This window comes from Dromaius novaehollandiae, chromosome 1, assembly GCF_036370855.1.
Source record: "Dromaius novaehollandiae isolate bDroNov1 chromosome 1, bDroNov1.hap1, whole genome shotgun sequence".
In the NCBI taxonomy this organism is placed as follows: Eukaryota; Metazoa; Chordata; class Aves; order Casuariiformes; family Dromaiidae; genus Dromaius; species Dromaius novaehollandiae.
In genome coordinates, this window is record NC_088098.1 from 48,639,776 (window position 1) to 48,660,816 (window position 21,041).

General features: G+C 39.3%; 1 protein-coding gene and 1 non-coding gene across 2 annotated transcripts; both read left to right on the forward strand.

Annotated features, from left to right (window-relative positions):
* Positions 1-4,448: 4,448 nt before the first annotated feature.
* SLC25A3 (solute carrier family 25 member 3) lies at positions 4,449-14,844 on the forward strand. The gene is made up of 8 exons (XM_026123158.2): positions 4,449-4,600; positions 4,745-4,898; positions 9,440-9,561; positions 12,238-12,417; positions 12,535-12,716; positions 13,459-13,631; positions 14,251-14,361; positions 14,510-14,844. Exons 2-8 carry the CDS (start codon positions 4,751-4,753, stop codon positions 14,668-14,670), a joined length of 1,077 nt encoding a protein of 358 aa, XP_025978943.1. The 5' UTR covers positions 4,449-4,600; positions 4,745-4,750; the 3' UTR covers positions 14,671-14,844.
* LOC112997295 (small nucleolar RNA SNORA53) lies at positions 12,906-13,146 on the forward strand. Its single transcript, XR_003262660.2, has one exon. It is a non-coding gene; the product is annotated as a small nucleolar RNA SNORA53 (small nucleolar RNA).
* Positions 14,845-21,041: the final 6,197 nt, after the last annotated feature.

Sequence of the window (21,041 nt, forward strand, 5' to 3'; positions counted from 1 at the left end):
GACTTTCATTCCAGTAGTCTCATCCTGAGTTTTAGACAGAGTTGGGTTAAACTTTCAGAACCAGTCGCACAATAAAGTAATTTTATTGACTGATATCCAAGTTCCAGTTGCCAAAAAAAAAAAAAAAAGGTTGAGTTCTCACATAATAAATATTGCTCAAGTCCCTTTTTAGGGTAAGGAGTACAAAGAGTCTGAAAAGTAAGAAGCCTGTATTGGTTTATAGATTTGATGCTGCTTTTTTGAAATGTTTGGTCATGCTACCTGTCAGAATGCTGAAAACATGACAGGTTCTAGTTTGCCAGTCTCAGAGCTTTCTAAGAGTGGGCTTGTGCTTTTGCCTTTAAATTGTGTGCCAATCTCTTAGCATATGCTGAATCTCAGTAATCTGATACCAGGCTGAGAATTAGTGGACTATATCACTTCCAGTGTTGAGACTTGGCTAATCTGATATGGTAAGGCTCTGGGAGCTTACCTAGTATTTGAGATGAGCTCTTAAGGAGGATCTCAAATTTAAATCCTATGTGTATTCTGAAAGCTTGATGATATTTATGTGGGAAGTAGTGTAAAGGATTTATTTCTTTTCCTCTCTTCAAGTTCATTTGCTATAGCAGTATGTTTAGTACTGTCCTACAGAATGCTTTCAGGTCTTTCCCGGTCTTGAGCTGTGTGTTTGATTTCTGTGGCACAACTTAAATTTTTATACTGAAACCCTCAGTTGCTGATAACTACCTTCTCAGATGGCTTTGTGTATAAAATGTCTATTAAAGTTAGCCATTTCATTGTGTAGCTTTAGTTCAGACATACTGAGTAGACAAATAATGCTTTTAAATGACAAACTTCCAAAAGGAGGCTCTTCAGCAGAAAAAAAATATATCTAATGGAAAATGAAGTTTATAAAATTGTGGTACACTTCAGGTGGTATTTTTGGTTGGCTTTGATATGGTTGAAATTTCATATTTGGCTGAAGAGTTTGTAATGAATTAAAGCTTCATCTGATTGGTCAAAGTGGGTATGTAGGGGAGGTTTGATGTATGATTATTTTAAATCTTGAGTTTACGGACTTGGATGTTTCAGCATACCGAAGTCAGTCAGGAAATATAGCTTTAACTATATGCTTGGTATAGAGATCAAAACTATCTCAAGTGTAGATTTAGCTTTACCAGTCTCTAAAAGGCAAAATGAGTTGACTTAAATGTACCTATGTGTGTCTAAAACTTTGCTATGACTCTGGCTTTTCTTTCTTCTTGGGGAGCATACCAGACTGTTTTGTACCAGTGCAACAGCAAGCTATGACAGAGGCATACATGCATACATATGACATAGGGTCTGCAAGTTAGTTCAGCTGGTAAAATTGTCCAAAGGTGGCAAATATGCCTTATAAGTATTATAGTTGTATTATAATATAATATATATAATATTATATTATATATATAATAATATCTAGAAAGGTTAACTACTCAGACTTTCTGTCCCACCTCTGAAATTCTTGGTCAGCATTGGTGACTTGTGGTTAAAAGTGTAGTAGCATTTCCTTCTGTATCTTTTTCTATTTAGGAAAAAAAAAAGTAATAAGTGGGGAGGATGAAGCTTAGGAAAAAATATCAAGGACGCAGACAGTTATGGTAGCGATTAGTAGGAAGAGGAGCGGTTTCACTACTTAATGCATTCTAAGGATGTGACTGCACTGGCATTAAACTAGCTAGTTTAGATCCTGGTGACAGAGTTGCTATGGTCTGAGGCTTGGTGTGGGCTGTGAAACCTGCCTAGAGTTCTGATCTGTTACTGATGCTCTGGAATCACAGTTCAGTATCTCTGGTATTGATACAATTGATGAGTACATAAATTATATGCCTAGAACAGGAGAGCATATGCTTTCTTGACTGTACAGTGTATCTGAAGGGGGAATTGGAAGGTGTGTGTAGTTGATGTTAATAGCAGGAGAGATGTAGTTAGGAAAGCTTTGGAGTTGCCATGCTGACATCTTCCTATGCTCCTAAGACTTGAAAAGTGACTGAATAGAAAATGGATTTGATTTACAACAGTTGTCTTTACTGTGAATCTGACAGATGTGGACAACAAAAGGTAATGTCTTTCAAGTCTTAATCAGTTACTACCTTCTTTCTGTGGTGAAAGTCATTGAACTAAATGGGTTCAAGTTTCAGGCTATTGCTACTTTTATTTGTTCTAGGAAAAGTTGAAGAGACTTCCTCTGTAAGAGTTAACCTGTGTTCTTGCTGAATGTGTATTATTGCTATATTTCTAGAGGGATATGTTAAACTGTGCTGTTGAATAGTGCTTTTTCTGCTTTTCCTGCAACTACAAATGGGCTTACAGCTGTTAGAAGTTCTTTGTCAGATAAAAACAATGAAATTGTTGTTCTGTGTACTGTAACTCTAAGTTACTAGTTGTGCACACAAATATGTATATAAACAAATATAGTCACATGTGCAGGAGCAGAGGTTTTCTGTGTTAAAAATCAGAATTTTCAATAATTGCAATTCTTAATTTCAAAATGATAACCCAAGTCTCAGTCGTACTTAAACTTTATTAGATACTTCTATTGCCGCAAAAGTAAGTATGCGTTTGGCTTTTATCTAAAACTTTGCTACTAACAATTGTTTGGATGCAAGTGAGTAGAGCAGAACTAGTAATAGCAAAAATTAACAATTCTGGCCTGTCTTCATTGCTGTTAACAGCGATCAAGTGGACAGCCTTTCAGCCTCTCAACTGGTAGCTAAACCAAACTATTTAAAGAATGCAAGTTTCAGCTGACTTCTTCCTACTTAGCAGCTGGAGTGTGGCAACTTTAGTTTACTCAAGATGGGCTTAGCAATGTCACAGGAGTCCAGGTTGGCTGTTGGGTGTGTGTCACTTTTGTCCTCCAGGGAGTTCCACAGGAGCCACTGAGTTGTCTGAAGGGATCTTTCTTCAGTGTTGCAGTGCCGCCGTGCTATCAGTTGTGTAGCTGCTCCATGCCCAGAAGCAATAGCTGGAATCTTCAGTACATCTACTGCTTCACTGTCTTTTATGCTTACATCGTTAAAGAGCACTGTAATTGAATAGATCTGATCAAACTGGTGGGAAATGGTTACTTTGTCAGTAACTGGAGAGTTTTCTGTATTGTGCCAATTCTATACTATTCTCTATTGTGTTGTGCCAATTTTATACTACATAAATTCACTAAAGTAACTGAAATTACACTGTATTAGAAAAAGCATGGTTTAAGGTAATCAAGCCCAAGCATGGCTGCTGTGATAAATAGCATTCCACCTTTAATGAATCAGTAACTGCCACTTTTTTGGGGGGTGGGGGGGTGGCTGTTGCCATTATAACCTAGGCCATCTCCAGATCTTCTGCAACCTTGTCCTCTGGAGGTGAAATGCAGCTATGGAGGCTGCAACCAGCACAACGTTTGGTGGCCTACCTTCTAATCAGACTTGGTCTAACTAGCTCTAACTAGGGCACTAGAGTGAGAGGCTGGTGAGGGGGATGAACTCTTGTTAGAGTGCAGAGTCTTGGGTTTACCAGACTGTGAATAAAGAGTATTATTAGATGCTGTAAGCAGAACTAGAATTCAGGATGATGCTGTTAACTTCCTTAAACTCATCTAAAACCAGGACACTACTCAAACAGCCCTTAATCTGGAACAACTTGCTGCAAAGACAGCATAAATCAACCCTGGCATGCTGTTACCAGAAATGGACGACTGTCACGCTATTCTGTGTGTGTTGGCTGTAAAAGGTGAAGGCATGTCTTTTGTTTGACATTGCCCTGGCCTCGAACTAGGGCAAACACAGCTGACTTAGATGCTATATTTCAAAAGTATGTGGACTAACTGGCAAGCATCCAGAGAGGAGCAGTAAGAATAATCAGAACTTTAGGAGCAGGGTTTAATCTAAGAGGCTGCACTGATACTGTCTGAGCTACTGAAGAAATGTCTCTGTGTTGGTGGGCATGCAGAAAAAAAAATCATAGTTTTTTCTGGCCCGTGTTTACATTCTCCATGCAGTATATAAAATCTGAAAGGAAAGCGTGGGATCTGGAGTGGTGAAGCTTTTTTAAGAACAGCTTAGTGCCTGTGGCCTTTGTAGCACCCTCTCGGCTTGAGTTCAGCAGGCTTCTGGAGGAGACCTTTGCTGCGAGGACCGGCCGCAGCTCAGCTTGGCGCTGAGCCGACAGCTGGGGTCAGAGCCAAAGAGCGAGGCAAGCCTGAGCTGGGTAAGGGCAAGGGAGGTGAGCTGGCTTCGGAAAGCGAGCCTCCAGGCATGGGGGGCACGCAGACGCTGCACTAGCATCTCTGTCCCGTCCTTGGGGGCTCGGGCCTGGCACAGCCCCCCGATAAGGCCGCCGCCGCTGCCTCCCCACTCCCGGCCAGCCGCACGCACTGCGCAGGCGCCGGCGGTGAAGGGCCGCGGCGGCGCCTGCGCGGCGACACCGCCCTGGCGAGCGCCTCCACCAATCGGGCCGCAGCTTCTTGGCGTCCGGCTCCGCCCCTTGCGTCGGAGAAGGACAAAGTCATTGAGCCGGGGCCACACTCAGCTTCTGCGCTGAGCTGCCGCCCGAGCAGCCGGTCCGCGCGCCGCCGCCGCCATCTTAGGAGGTGAGTTGGTGGGGCCGCCCGCTCGGCGGGCGCCACTGGGCACTCCGGCCGCCTCGCGCCGGGGGAGGGGGGTAAAGGGCGGGTGAGGGGCCCCGCGTCGGGCCTCCCCATCCCACGCCGCTCTGCCCTTCTCGCCCGCCTCAGGTCGCCATGTTCTCGTCCATCGCGCCGCTCGCGCGGCTCAACCCCTTCTACGCGCCGCACTTGCAGCTGGTCCAGGATGGCGTGAGGAAGCGCCCGGAGCCCGCTGAGGCGCCCACCACGCGGCGGAGCTTGGCGGCCGCGGCCGCTGCCGAAGGTGAGGGCGCGGGGTGGGGGTCGCGGCGGGGGTGATGGAGGTGCCGGTGCCCGCTGCTCTCCGCTCGCGCCGGCCGGTGCCCGTTGCGGGGGGGTGGGAGGGGGTAGCGCTCGGCGGGACTTGGCCAGGCTGGGGAGGAGCCGTGGCTGGGTCTACGCGCGCCGGTTTGGAGGACGAGGAAGGGCACGGGCGGGGGAGGCGCTGCTAGCCTCTTCCGCTCTCCGCACGGTGTGTATTTGGTGGCACCAAGAACCTGGTGATCTCGGGGAAGGACAGAGAAAGGTCCTGGTTCAGGGGAGCTACGGAGACCCTCGATGTTGTCTCTCTTGTGGGTAAGAGGTTGCTTTTGCCTGCTTCTGTTGGGCCTGCAACCTTGGGGAGTGAAGCAGCAGGCCCATACTTCTCTTTCTTCCTGTGGAAAAGAGTGGGATATGAATCACTGGATCGGGATGAGTTCTGGGTTTGCAAGACCACTTCTCTTCTTCCCCCCCCCCCCCCTTTTTTTGCTGTTCTTTCACAGCTGGCTGTCTGAACATCTGTAGCCATTAGAAGAGCCTGCAGCTGTGTCTTGCATTTTTTTCCTTAGTTGCTGTGAGACACATACTATGTAGCTGTGGTGTCTAAGGTGTAATGATGCATTTTAAACTGAAGTGCAACTGCTTCATGTGTGTCTCCTGCTATGACTTCCAAAGGTCAGACCTTGATGATACTCCCAATGGTTGGCATAGATGTTAAAATTAAAATTCTTTAAATCTCTTGATATCTTAAAAGTATCTACTTGAATATCCCTTTTAACAAAAAAATTCAAATAGAAATAATGGTGTCAGCAAGCTACCTTTTATGAAGTACTGTGTTTAGTGAAGTATCTTAGTACTCTGACACTAATATTTATGTAGTCTGTGCAAGAGACACAGAACTGGATATTGGATTTTAGTATGTTTTCAAGACTGTACTCTTTGCTTTAACAGTACTCTTATTGCTAGCTAACTAACTTAAAGCATGTTAGACATTGTTCAGTATGCTAAATTATGTTCAGTAGGTACACTTGTTTCTTAAAATCATTATGTTTCATCTTCATCCTGTTTGTAAGCAGATGCAGTCAGAAGTGAACTGAGTTTCTTTGTCTTTGATAGTTCTTTGTGCTGTACTTCGTATTTCACATACCAGTTGGTTCTTCATTCTTTCATTGTCCTTTGTGCTAGCGGAGTTACCGTATTGTAGAAGATAAGAGCTTACCCAAGGTCACACAAAGTCAGCACAAATTGCAAGACCTTCTGAATTCAGTTCAAGGCATCAACCATAATGTGTCTCAGAGATGAGAGATGTTTTATGATCAGCTCTTGGAAATTGTCCCTGTTAGTCTGTCAGATCTGGAGCAAAGATGTGACATAGTCTTAGTTATGATGTTACTCATTTTTGGCTGTCTTAATGTGTTTTTGAGCTGTATTTATATTTGAGCTAGCTTCAGGGCATTTGTTTCATTAAAAAATACTGGAATAACTTCCCTGCTATCTGTATTGCATTGGTTAGCCTGCTCTCCTTTCAGGTAACACATGTTGGATCTTGCCTGTGTTTTTGTCAAGACAATTTTTAGGAGATTCCATCCTGAAATAGGAAGTCTGGGAACCACTATGGCTTTTTTCATAATGCTGCTCTACTGCTACAAACACAAATGCCAGTAATGAGCTTAAGCCTAATAGATAATGTCTTACTTAATTACTGTTTTTGAACACCTAGCTGATAGATCAGTCTGAATACCATTGTAATAAGGCAGACTTTTAAAGCTCTACTTTTTTGTGGTTGGAAGTTTCTACTGAGGTCTGTCTCTGTCATCAGGGGAGTATGACTTCCAACAGTAAGTTGACTTGAAAAAGGGAATCTGAACAAACACTTCTTGGTATTTGGGCAGCCTGGTAAGTACCACAGTACTGGCATATTGCCGACCAAAGATACAGCTAGGTATAACTGCCCAGTAATTCAGGCCCAGACTGTTCTCTGACTGCACCTGCATAGAAAACTTTATTTATTGGTTCATTTAACCAGCCATTCTTACAAGTACAGCTTTAAATGGAATGTCACCTACCACTGTTTGGAAAGCTGCCAGCCTAACCGTTCTCTTTAGGCTATAGGCATATGCTAGTCCTGGACTAGCATATTTGTAGCTTTGAGTGATATCTCAGTTTTACAAATTCTCATAGATTATATGTTATTCTGATAGTTGACTGACTACTAGCTGTAAGTCTGGGCTTAATTAATACTGTGTCTGCAATTTGAGATTTGGCATTTCTTATTTTAGAATAAAGAAAAAAATGATACTTTTAATTGTCCTGGTGACTACTTTTTGAAGAAGAAGACTAGGAATAGACTTAATGTAAGATGTGGAATGTTATTGGGAAGAAGTTCTTTCATAGTAGGGAAGTAAAGAGTTGGATAAACCTGCTAGTCTTAAGTGGTAATCTGTAGATGCTATTGAATGTAATACGAAATTTTTGTTGATATTCCTAGAGGAATTTATGTCAAGAGCAAAAATATATGGTAAAGAAGCCCTAACTAAAATAGGGGTGTGTGTGTGTGTGTGTGTGTGTTTGTCTTTTAATTTTCATTAGGGCTTCTCTGGAGATGGTTCTTACTAGCTGTTGTAACGTTTTAATGGCTATTCCATCATACTGGAGTAATGCTTCTAGATCTAATATCAAAGGAACTTAAATTATCCCTTTCTACCCTAGGGAATTTATTCTACCTAGTATATTGTTTTCCATATGCTTGTTCAGTATCTCAGTTTTGGTTTTGTTTAAAATACTTGGTATAAAAAAAAAAAAAGAAGAAGTCGGATGCTACCTTGTGCTTTTTTTTTTTTTTTTTTTTTTTTTTTTGTACTGTTAATACTAGTCTGAGCATTTCCTGGCTGCAAATAATAGTTCTTATCCTCTATAGCTTCTTCCAAATTGGAAGAGAGAAACTGATGCTTATTCATTTCTTAGTTTGTTTTCAGCTCCAGTAATTTCATCTGCTGTACTGAAATCAGTGAAAATAATCTGCTCTTTAAGACTGAATGGTTTATATATCCAGTACTATATGGAACAGTGTGAGATCAGTATCCCTTGATTAAATGTGACTGAAAAGCTTCTTTAATGAAGCATGTTTATTAAATACAAATATTAAATGTAATGATTAATTCCCATAAACTTTTGGAACTTCATTAAACAGAAGCTGTATAAATCTGAGGTCCTGTATTTGGAAGAAAAGCCTTTTTTTTCTTATCTTTTTTAGATGCTGCTGGATGACTGTTTTCTTAAGTCTTCTAGGTTTTCGTTGTTTTCTCTGTCCTTTAACAGTAGTGGTATGAAAAAGGGAAGATCTGTTGCCTCACCTTTTGGGGAGAGGGGCTCTATTTGTAGCTCGTATCTGCTGTCCCTAGTTGAACAAGGCTTAATTTGAATAGTGTCCTAAACATGTTTGCATCTTTCCCAGATTTGTGGTTATCTTCTTTTGAAGTCTGTTGCTGAAGAGCAGCTATTACAGGAACAGTCCCCAAATTGCTATGCCGTATTTCACATTTGGCTAATTCTTATATGAAGCTTAAATTTTCAAATGATACAGGGAATTAAAAAAATAATCTGTACAAAGAAGAGTCCAACCTTAATCTCGTAGATCTGTACGGTCTCCATGGTTAACATTAAAGTGTGAGATATTTTTAAGCCATAGCATTGTATTCCATCGAGGTAAGAAAGGAGAGGTATAGTTTTGGAAACAAGGGGCTTAAATACAGAAGTTGCACTGATCACAAAATATTTAAGCAAAGAAATTTTGTTTCCAGAATTCTAGAGAAGCGTTCTTCTTGCTGAATTCCTCGGTATTTAAAAAAAAAAAAAAGAAAAAAAAAAAAAAGTTGGCCATTGCAGCTTTGAGTCATAATTTCTACTAGCAGCCTCTGGGATTAATCTCTATGGTTTACAGACTTAAATCAGGATAATATGCAAGTGTGCTGTGAGCTAAAACTTGACTGTTTCATAGCTTTATTAAAAGAATAAACTCAATTTGGCAGGCCTAGAATCAGTCTTGTCAGTCCAAAATATGTTAGTTAAAGCAAGTGAACTGCTTTTAAGCATAATGCTGTATCTGAATAGAACAGCATGGGAGATAATTTCGGTTTACAGCCTGTATAAGAAGCTAGCACTCAGTCATCGACTTTTCTGATCTTCATTACTCTGTGTGGTTGATTATATATGTAATTATTTTCTTTTTAATTAACTAGAATACAGCTGTGCATATGGCTCAGGCAGATTCTTTGTCCTTTGTGGCCTTGGTGGGATTATTAGCTGTGGAACAACACATACAGCACTGGTTCCTCTAGACCTGGTTAAATGCAGAATGCAGGTTTGTTCTGCATGTTGGTATGTGGTGAAGTTGATAAAGCATGTTTAGTGTGATTTAAATGATCTACTAATGAATTGGAGGCATAAACTATCCACTGGATGTTGTTGTCCAGCAGTGCATGGAGTTTATGTAAAAGCATGGTGTGTCTCTATTTTTTGCTGCAGAATACAGTTGTGAATATGGCTCGCTCAAGTTTTATGCTCTCTGTGGCTTTGGTGGGGTCCTAAGTTGTGGCTTGACACACACTGCTGTCGTACCTCTGGATTTAGTGAAATGTCGTATGCAGGTTTGTATTAACTTCAACATTTCTTTAACTTTTTCTCCGTGTAGCCAGCATATCAAGAGTTTATAGTAAGTGGTAAACAATCTTTTATGAATGTCAGGAAGCAAATAACTTGTATGCTATTTCTCTGAGTTAGATCTGCTGTTGCGAGACTAACAAAATACCACTTCCAAGAAAAGCAGAGGCACGTAGCATAATCTGGATCAATTTAACTATTTATGCCTATGTTCAAGATGTTTAGCTTATTGCAGTTACTAAAAAGCACCCAGCACAATGTTGTTCTTTGCTGGCAGGCTATCTAGGACTATTCATGTGCTTTAGAAGGAAGTAGAATCTTGATATTTCAAAGAGCTCAAAGGGTTTAGGGTTTTACCCTGGAATGACATGCATGTATAATTTGATCCATTAATGTTGTGACCATCAGTGCATGGATTATGGATTGATACTTCCTAATGATTCCACTTTTGACAGAATGGGTATGCCTAGCTAAGTGCTTGTGTGGCTGGTTTCTTCTAAGTGATGGAAGCAGTTCTTGATTGAACCCAAAGGAGTGAAGAGTCTCACTACGCTTAATTTGTGGTATCAGCTTCATCATTAAAATCATCCAGTCAAGTCATGGATAAAAGTATATTCATGGATTTATTCAGTCAAATCTGTGCTTGAAGAATGGAGCAGATTAAAGCACATTTCTAAATTTCTAGAAATTTAGTAGTTAATGGGGTCCCTGTTGCATAGGATGACATTGATTCTAAAAGTGGCAGTCTTGCGTGAAATTAGGAGAGAACTACTAATTAGTCAGACTGTCGACTATAGTACTGCATGTGATATTAAAAATTATTCTTCCAGAAGACCTTTAGAATTCCTTACAAGAGCGCACCATCTTTTTTGCTTGCTTGAAAAAACCTGAAATTCTGTCCTCAAGCTAGTAATTTTATAACGACAAAATCGGGGTGCATCAGATAAGAGTGAATGATGTCTTCTACAACGTTTGGATTGAGACCAAATAAAACGTGTGAGAATTCTCTATTTCTAGCAGTTGGGAAGTACTTGGAGCTGAGTACCTGCTTATTTTTGAAAGCATAGTTTAAATGCACTGTTTCACTATAACTGACAGCATGTGTCTTAAACACCCAAGATTGGTAGCTTGATAATATAGGGCTAAGGGTGGGTTTTCTGGGAAGAAGGAGCTTGATCATGGATAAAGAGGATCTAGCATCACAAGCATTTATTAATTTGTTTGCCAGTTTGGTTCATGGGCAGAAGGCCTGAGAGCCATACAGTGCTGCAGTTACTGCTGGGAGCAGAGACTCCTGCTTCCAGGGCTCCAGCCGCTTGGTGGGTATGTTTGGTTTGGGTTGCCCGTTCCTGGGCCTCTTATGTAATGAGAGTGACTACACTTCCCCTTTTCCAGTGCTTTGAGGAACGTCCAACAGAAAGGGCCCATGTGACTTCCAGGTGTGACCTTGCAAAACCTATCAGCATTTCTTTTTATAAGTCCAGTAGAGAGCATGCTAGTAATTCTTTCTAGATTCTCCTGGATTGCCTGCCCTCTCCTGCCATTTTAAGAAGAGGTCACCTCTTATGTTGATGATAATTAGGCATAGTTGTGATATGAACATAGTGTCATTTTGCAGTACACAATCAACAATTACATGTCTGGCTTTCTGAAATTCCAGATTTTTAAAAATTGAGATGTCTAGGTGAATTAATTCTCAATTAGGCTGTTGCCACTATGTGAGATGAGTAAAATACTAGTCATCGCAGTTTGGCATGCATGTCCCATAGCACCTCCTAGAGCTTCCATTTGATTTTAATTTGTATATTCCTTTTCACCCCTCTAAGACAATGGTGGATGGTATCAAATATGAAAAGTAATAGTGTGACATGACTTAAAAATTGCCAGAATGACCTGTTTCAGAAACTGTTAAATGGATTGTTTCCTTTTATGTAAAACAAAATTATTTTAAGTTAGTCTTTTTTCTAAAACTTAACTTCTAATAAATTAATAATGAAATCTCACTCAACATTTTTATGTACAAAAATATTTCGTATTGTAACCCGTACTATAAAGGCAAAGTATGACAATGTACAAGTGTAGAAGTCTGAGTACTCTTTGATCTGCCTTTCTCCATCTGTCTTAGTCTGACAGCGTTTGGAGGGATCAAACTAGTAATGGAAAAGGAACTGATGAATAATAAAGTTAATCTTCAGACTTGATGTATGGCATAGGTGCAACATTTTATGGAGTGAAAAGTTGCATCTCAAATAGCATTTCCAGCAAAACTCTTCTAGAATGAAGTTGCTGATAGGTTCTTCAAAACTGACAGCTTCTGATCTAAACATAACTCTATCAGTATAGTACTATCAGCATTAGAATAATGACTCCAATAGATGTTATTGATGTAGAGTAGTACTGTCTTACTGTTGGTGTAGAGAATAAACGTAAAGCAAAGTTCAGGTAGTAGATTCCTCTAGAGTACTGAGGGACATATGGACTGTTTAAGTTTTGAGACTAGCAGGCAAACGCTACAGTTGCATCAAGGGTAGCCATGTGGTGATGAGATTAGGGAGCTATAGGAAGCTGTATGTGAATTTTAAGAATATTATATTTGGGATAGGGAGATAGTGAGAAGGGAAATAATAAGCTATGTCAAGCAATTAACTGTCTCTTCTGTTTAGGTTGACCCACAAAAATACAAGAGCATCTTCAATGGATTTTCAGTGACAATCAAAGAAGATGGTGTTCATGGTTTGGCTAAGGGATGGGCTCCAACATTTATTGGATATTCCATGCAAGGGCTCTGTAAATTTGGTTTCTATGAAGTTTTCAAAATCCTCTATGGCAACATGCTGGGAGAGGTAAGTTTTAAGTGGTCTACGTGAGACTATATGTTAGCAACATAATAGTGTTACTAACATAGAGGGAACAGAAAAGCACTCTTTATTAATAAAAATGTGCGTTTAAATATATTTCAGGAAAATGCATATTTGTGGCGTACATCACTATATTTAGCTGCATCTGCCAGTGCGGAGTTTTTTGCTGACATTGCTCTGGCTCCCATGGAAGCTGCTAAAGTTCGCATTCAGACACAGCCTGGATATGCTAACACTCTGCGGCAAGCTGTACCAAAAATGTTTGGAGAAGAAGGCATCTGGGCGTTAGTATCTCTTGGATATTTTTATTTTCATTCATGTTTTTGGTGTTGAGTTTTTCTGCTAACGAAAGACAGTTGCTAACACTAATAGTGGCTTTAGCTTACATTAAGTTCTAATAGTTTTTGGTCTTTACAGTTCAAGATAGCAAGTACTTAATATTGAAGAATCTGTGCTGAACTGGTAGTTAATTTCACATGCTCCTTAGATCCATCTTTGTGAGTATCTCTGTGCTGAGTTCTGCTGGATAACTTCAATTCCTAGCAGTTCCAGTCAGAGATATTCAGCAACTTTTTTGGTTGTACAGTCAAAGATGCTTGAGTCATTGGCATGTGAGAGTAATATAACTGCATGTTAGCTTTCTGTTCTGATAGAAGTGGCTGTAAATCTACAGGCCATTTATTACTATCAGGACTTGGCTGGTATGCAGACATGAGCATGTACTTACATTAGCTGTATGGCATTACTGCACTCCATTGTAATCTGAAAAGTGACTACAAACAGCTGCACAGTAGGCATCAGGTAAATTCTAATTTGTGCTGCTACTCTTAGTAGGTACTGAGGAATGAATAAAACTTACATGTTCCTATTCAGTAGCTGTTGGAACGCTTAGGTATTATAATCTCACTATCTAGAAGTGGTTTTCCTGATAGCAACAATAAGCTAACTAGGTTAGCTTATTCAGGTTAGAAATATACCCTTAAATACTTGAGAAAAATGAAACTGAGTTTGTCTTCTCTGTTTAAGTTTCTATAAAGGTGTTGCTCCACTATGGATGAGACAGATTCCATACACAATGATGAAATTTGCCTGCTTTGAACGTACCGTTGAAGCTCTCTACAAGTATGTGGTTCCCAAGCCGCGAAGTGAATGTTCAAAGGCAGAACAGCTGGTAGTCACATTTATTGCAGGTTATATTGGTAAGAAATCTTTAAATTCTACACTTCGTGAATGGATTTCAGCAATTCTGAAAGTCTCACCCTTTACAGAATATCCAGTGTATATATAACTACAGGGAAGAACCTGAACGTAACTTAAATGTGGGGGGGGGCGGGGGTGGAAGAGATTCAATGTGTAAATAGAATGAGAGGTAAAGTTGGTCTGTAGCAGGGCAATACTCTTAATTGTTCCTGTGTTAGGAACAATTGTCCTGTTGTTAACTTCAAAGTTTAGAGACTATAGCTGATGTAAGCAAAATAACTTGCATATTTGCTAGGCTGGAGGAAGTACAGGAAGGTTGAAGGAGGAAGGGGAGAGGCATCTTGAGAGAGTGGTGATTTTTGACCATCCAGAGATTCAGAATGAGTTTTATTTCAGGAGACAGGTGCTGCAGGAGCAGCATCTAGGTGTTTTCTAGTAGACATGTCATGCTAATAAGAATGGACCTGCTGTCCTTTGGGCATACCAGGAAGCTTGACATAAGTCCTGTGCAACTTACCAGTGGTCTAGTAAAGGTGTGGTTTCAGTTGGTCATACTTAGCCAAATAATTACTGTGTATACTAAAACATCACAGAACTAATAACAAATTATTCTTTCAGCTGGTGTATTCTGTGCAATTGTTTCTCATCCTGCTGACTCCGTGGTGTCTGTATTGAACAAGGAAAAGGGCAGTTCTGCTTCACAGGTTCTTGTGAGGCTTGGATTCAGAGGTATTGAAAACTAAAAACAAAATCCCTTTCTTTCATGTATTTTGGGTTAAGTGTATGGGTGGGGGTTATGTATGTTTTGTGGGGGGATTTTTTTTTCTTTTTTCCCTGGCCTCTGACACTTCTTGTGGCTTATGGTTTTGCTCTACAGGTGTATGGAAAGGTCTGTTTGCTCGTATCATCATGATTGGTACCCTGACTGCACTACAGTGGTTCATCTATGATTCTGTGAAGGTTTATTTCAGACTTCCTCGTCCACCTCCACCTGAAATGCCAGAATCTCTGAAGAAGAAGCTTGGTCTAACTGAATAAATAGCTCATGGACTGACTTTGCTGGCTGTCCCAGTGATGAGTTTCATGAAACTTTTATATATTTGACTATGTAGAAAACAAACTATCTGATGTAATTATTGGCTGTGCCCTCGTTCCATCTGAGGATTTAAATTCTACCACTGTCATTGCCTGAAATAAATGAGAACCAGAGTGCTTAGTGTCTGTTTACTGTTGCATATATAAGCTTCACTTCATGGGAGTAAATACCTCAAAATAATTCCCAACATGAAAAATTTAAGTCATGCTGCATTTGAAGGATTTGTGAAAAAATTGCAAGAAAAACAGGTTTTCATTGTTTCTAGGGAAGAGCTAAGAACCTATCCTCATAGTGCTGCAGAAACTAACTGCAGTCTTACGCTGTTTTTGAGTCCACTGTCTTACTTGCCTGTAGGAATTGTTGTTGGAGAACAGCAGAACTCTGGAATGAATGAGACTGCACTCTGACAGGGCAACCTGATCACAACATCTGCATTCTTCACAGAGATAAGAGGAACCTTATACATAGAACCATTACTGCTCTAGGGTGGTTATCCCAATGTAACCCTTGCTTAATTGATTAATTTCTGCTTTTGTTGGTTTTGAACTGCACTAGAGAACTTAGTCCTTCCATTTGTATTGTGGAATTAAACAGTGGCTGCTACCTTAACAAAAGAAAAGTTGATGTTAATAAAGATTCTCAAAGTTATCTGACCACTCAAAGCTTAGTACAACTTTATAGTAAAATTAAAATGGCTTGCCTTGTACTGTAGAGACTTTGACAACTTACCAGCCTTTCCTTGCACTTGGTACTTTTGTATCTTGATTTTGGCTAAATTAGCTCAACTCTAACACTGAGTTTTGGTTGAACCATTCCTGCAGTGCAAGAAGTCATACCATTTTTTTGGACCTTACTTAATGCAAAGAAATCTAGACTTGTAGGTGTGTAAGAGAAGAAACTTGAGTGCTGTTTTATTAACTTCAGGCAATTAATATGTCTTTTCCAGTACTTTACAGAAAGATGAGCGTGCTTCCTTTGAGTTTTGCCTGTTCAAGGATCTGTAGTAGATAATCACATTCAGAAAAATCCAAAGCATACCTCATAGTAAAGGAGGTTCACTGTATCCAGTACTACTTTGCTGACTTAGTAGAGCTGGAGCATAAGTGTCTTGTGCAAAGCTGTTCAGATAGGCTGCCTTTCAGTATTCTGAGCTCCTGATATTCAACCTAGCTTAGCATTGCATAGATCATAAGCACTCCTTCCTCTTTAGTGTCCTTCAGAGTCAGGAGGCCAATTACAGCAGGCTCCATCAGAATAGCATAAATGCGCTGGCCACTGTACCTTATTAGTGTCTGACATTGTTCCTGCTACCATTTTACACAGTATTGAACTTTCCTCCCACAAAAAAACTGTGACTTAGGAGATGTGGAGTGGTTGTGCCAAACACTAGCAAACTAAGCCTTAATTTGAATTGCTACCTTTCAAAACATGGAGTAAAATGGAAGAAAAATACTGCTCAACTTTCCTGTCACTGTGACACTATACATGCACTCTTACAGTGGTTGGTAACTACCACCTAATGACTGCATTATACAGCAAAGTCAAATTCCTTCAGTCTAAATAAAACATTTGTACAAGTACTTTGGTGTTGAATTAAATGTATTTTACTTTATCATGTAAGCATATACATCCTGCTGTGTCCATTGTGAGTGGGGAAGCTTTGAAGTTATTTAGCAAATCATTAGGATGTTTGCTCATAAGAGCTTCCTTGGTGAAAAGCATTAGCTATGGCTTCATCTTGCAGCAAGATTGTTCATGCTAAAACAGATTTTAGAATTTAGCTTTAGCACGTGGTTCAGTTTGTTCTGCTCAAAAACAAATTACCATCACTTCAGTGCACTGAATATCATAGTTTCTTTAAAGGCATGTTTTAAGCCCTTGGGCTAGGCTTCGCTTGCTGGAAAGCATCTCAGTCAGGTTTCTTCCAATCCTTGGAAAGCTGAGCACTTCCACTGGCTTCTAAGGCTGGCAGAGGATTGAGGCAACTTGTCTCGTAGTGGGATAATCTGATTGCCAAGTAATCCAGTGATAAACTGAATTTCTCAAGCAAGACTAATTTCTGTTGTTCTACAGGCAGAGCAAAACCACAGCAGTTTCTCTGTAGAAATGCTATTGGTCACCTTTGGTGCAGCCATTTCAAGTACATGCAATAAGACTTCCAAATTTGTTCTCTCATTGTTCAAGAGTAGGCCTGAAACTACCTTCTTAAAGATACTTGGATCACTTTACTGAGGTAAATCTGAGAAAAGACTATATGACAATTAGTTGTTCTCTTGTTATTTTGTAACTGAGAAAGGCAAAATATATGTAGTCGTACTTTCAGTATTTTGTTTCAGTGGAAAACGGGAAGAGAATTGCCTTGCAACTATTAACTTCATTGACATTTAGCCACAGGCTTATTCTGATGTTTTAGGTGGAGGGGTATATGACAATTAAATTATATTGCTCAAAAGGTTGTCCAATGAAATTTTAAGTGAGCTCGAGTGGGAAAGTGGTAGTATCAAATGGCATTTAAAAGTCAGTTTTCATCATTGATGACTATGTCCTTTATAGTGTATGTGATGTGCTTTCCAAAAGTAGGGAAGATGGAGGTGAAAGAATGGCTTCTGACTGACTTGTGTTTTCATTGCAAGGAAAGTCCTATATTGAAAAAGAGCAATCCATTTTGAACCGAATATAGTTTAGGTAGCTCCAGAACAGTCACTAAACCTGAAAGTGCTTTGTAAAATGTGCATTATATATATGCTGCTTCTGTATACTGTTTTATGAAAGAGGAAACATCCTTTTTGCTATTACTGGAACAGACCAGTTTTCTGGTTTAAAACGTATTGTCTATATAAATTTGAATGATCACTCCATTCACACCCTGTGTTTGTATCAGATTATACATCAAGATTATATATCAAGTATGCTAACAGTATTTGACATTGCAGATATTTGCTGAAATGCTTGTTACATATTCTAAAATGGACTATATTATTACAGAGTTGTAATTCATTTACATTTCTACATAGAAATGATGTAGTTCACAGTGAAAACAATAAACATCCTGCTTTTTTATAGTGAATATGAGTACCTCTTGGATAGCTGAGCTTAACAGTTAAATGGCTTTGTTACAGGTTACAGTTTTCATATGTTAAGCAGCACGGGAAAGGGATGTTGCTAACAAAAACTTCTCGGCTGAAGAGATGTCTAAAAGTAGATTTTAATGTGTCAGAATTATTTCTCTCTGTTACTGTTTGTTTGTTTTCCCCTTGCAAATTGCTGACTAGGCTAGAATTGGCTAGCTCTGTATCTACGTATTAAAGTCAAAGATGCTCTGAATATCATTACAGGTTAGGCTGTATGGGATGATATGTTTTAAGTAGCATAGCTGCAATTTTTGTTATTACTTTAATATCTCAATCACTTAATAAAATTGTAGAGAACATTGTTGAATGCCCTTAGAAGTAAACTAAGGGTTGTAGCTTTAGTGAACAGACACACTCCCCCCACTGATTATACTAAATGACAGCGGCAAGTTTAGTAGGCTGTTCTAAACTTAGGAAAAATACCTCACCCTTTGCCTCATCTTTTCCCCTATAGAACAAACTTTGCATATATCCTTAGACCATTGTAATTACAAAGCTACTTTAAAATTTCCATTTAATTTTTTAGTACAGTGGAGGTGTGTGCTGGAAGGGCAAAACAGATTTGTAACACCTCTGTAACTCATGGGATTATGACTGACTACTTGCTGTATTTCTAAAGACGTTATAGTTGGTGTGTAAACTTGGATCTGTTTGTAGGAACGAGGGGGTTTTTTGTTTGTTTTTTTTGGCAAGTGAAATTTACCTCAGTGACTTAAAGTTCTCTCTTGCTTGAGGCAACAAAGTCTCTGAAAAGGATCATAATATTTTGGGCCTGAACTTCCTGGGAAGGAAGGTGGTCTCCATACCCTTAGATAAGGTAGATAAAAAGTATGGGGAAAATGTTTCAGAACCATTTAACTTCCTATGGAGATAATGAATAGGACTTTGTATTATGAAACTTTTCACTGTTAGATAGATGTGTTCTTTGGAGGGAAGCAGTCTTAAAGACAGCATTACAAAAATTCTTTATGTAAAGCTAAAGCACCAGGAGAAAAGTGCCCTGGCTTTTAGATAGCATTTGAAGATGATTCATTTTGGAGTCTGAAAATGAAATGGACAGTTCTTGTTTACCCTGGTTACTTATTTTCTGGTTGCTGTTTCAAAGAGAGAGTGTGTGCTCTTTTCATCCAGAGACCTATTTGTTATGCTAGTCTTCTCTGATCAACTGTGCAGCCAGAGCATATTTTTCATTTCTCTTCACTTGTGTAGATTAAAAAAATACATGGAGATTTTGTTTAGATAAGTAATTTTCACATTAGTCAAAAACCTGAGATCTTATGATACATTCAGACTATTTTCATTCATCTTTGCATAATTGGTCACAATGGTTGCATAGTTCCTTGTTTCAGTCAAAGTCTCAGTTTATGTTTCTTTTCTGTGGCACAAATTTGTTCATTGTAGACAGTGTATATTTGTATGAAAAAAACCTACATATTTATTATATTTCGGACCAAAAATAATAATGCTCAACTGGTTTTCTAGCTCTGCTATCAAGATTTTCACTAGCCACTGACCACAACTGATTTATTCAAAGTTGATAATAGAAGTTACCAGCAGATTACTTGGATCATGTGGGCCATCGTCATTTTTCCCTGAGCAAAATCTATACTGTTGCACCTTTGGATAGTGACCTGGATTTGGAAGCAGTGCAAAAACATTACTAAAAATAAGGGAATAAGGGAAAGTGGAAAGAAAGGGGCTTTGTCCATGCTGAGTCATTAATGAAACTAAAGTCAGATGAGTGCCAGTGCTATCATTTAGAAGAGGCTCATTGTATGATAAAACTGTATCTTAGTTCAGAACATGTTAAAACGCTGGGTTGAAACTTTTTCGTATGTAACACAAATTGTATTTTGCATGCTACCACAACTTGCAATTAGGAAAAGCTAAGCCAAGAAAAATGCAAAACTAAGGCTTTAGGAATGTTTTCTCCTGCATGTCTGTTACGATTATAAAGCAAAACAGTCTAATCAAGTAGAAAGGAGTTTGTGTTTTATCAGGCATGCTGTTGCTGAGTCATCACCTGATGATGCACATTTTTGGATCAGTCTTCAGTTGAAGATAACCATCCTTTTGACTGAACAGTCATGCACTGCTGGATTTCATTAACACTGCTTCCTATGACAAGGAATCTGCACTAACTTCGGAAACATGATCTAAGCCTAGTAATTTAGGAAGATGGTGTTGGAAGCCAGGGCACTTTTCTCCTGGTGTTTTTGTAATGCTGTCTTTAAGACTGCTTCCCTCCAAAGGTTGGAACAGCAATTTCCTATATGCATGGTTTGATTTATAGAGACAATCCATAAGGTAAGATGGCCTCTTGCTTATGAACAGTAAAAAACACCCCAAACTGCCAAGTTTCCTTCAGATTAATATCTATCTATATGTATCTATAGATATATATCTATATTAGGAAAATCTAGACAGAAAATGCTTTTTAATGTTAGCTGTATAATTATTTTGGTGAGAAAACATCACATTATCCCAAATACGTAATGAACTATAAAACTGGAGGAGTATGAAAATGTGAGTAACACTTAGGATAGATTTCTTACACAACTATGTCAATTCTCTTCTGATAGCCATGTCTAATAGGCTAGGTGCTCTCCTTGACAGGAGAGAACAGAAAACCAAAGGTGATGGATTCAGTGAATATACCTTAATATACAAATGAGATACATCTAATATGTAACCCCCCAAACTCTTCTGAAGCATATATATATTTTCAGGTATCACAATCCATACCACAGCAGCAATACCACTGGCTGATTGTTCTGGATATTCATTCATTTTTGTCTCCTTCAAATGTCCTCGGGTTATTTTCAGAGACTTAAGAATTGTGTGTGAAAGAGTAAAGTGACACTGCAAAGGGACTAGCTGGCAGCCAGTGAATGCTTTCTGGAATGACTTGTCTTTTGACAGGTTGATCCTTGTGGGATGTCAGGTAGACTGGAAGGGGGTAAAAGAAAAATGGAGATCGGAATGGACCCATAGCAAAAAGAGAAAAGCTTGATGAAACAAAGCACTTACTTAAGGTTGACTGAAGGAGAGAAAGCAAGCAATGTACAGAAGCCCAGCAACATGAAGACGACCAAAAGATGAGGATGAGAACAGTGAGGGAGGGGAACAATTATATTTTCTATCTATCTAATCAATAGCCCATCAGCTGCAAGATGTTCACG

Coding starts and splice junctions, on each gene's coding strand:
- SLC25A3 (XM_026123158.2), top strand. CDS start 4,751: ATGTTCTCGTCCATCGCGCCGCTCGCGCGGCTCAACCCCTTCTACGCG. Junction 4,899..9,439: donor GGCCGCGGCCGCTGCCGAAG/GTGAGGGCGCGG, acceptor TTTTTGCTGCAG/AATACAGTTGTGAATATGGC. Junction 9,562..12,237: donor TAGTGAAATGTCGTATGCAG/GTTTGTATTAAC, acceptor TCTTCTGTTTAG/GTTGACCCACAAAAATACAA.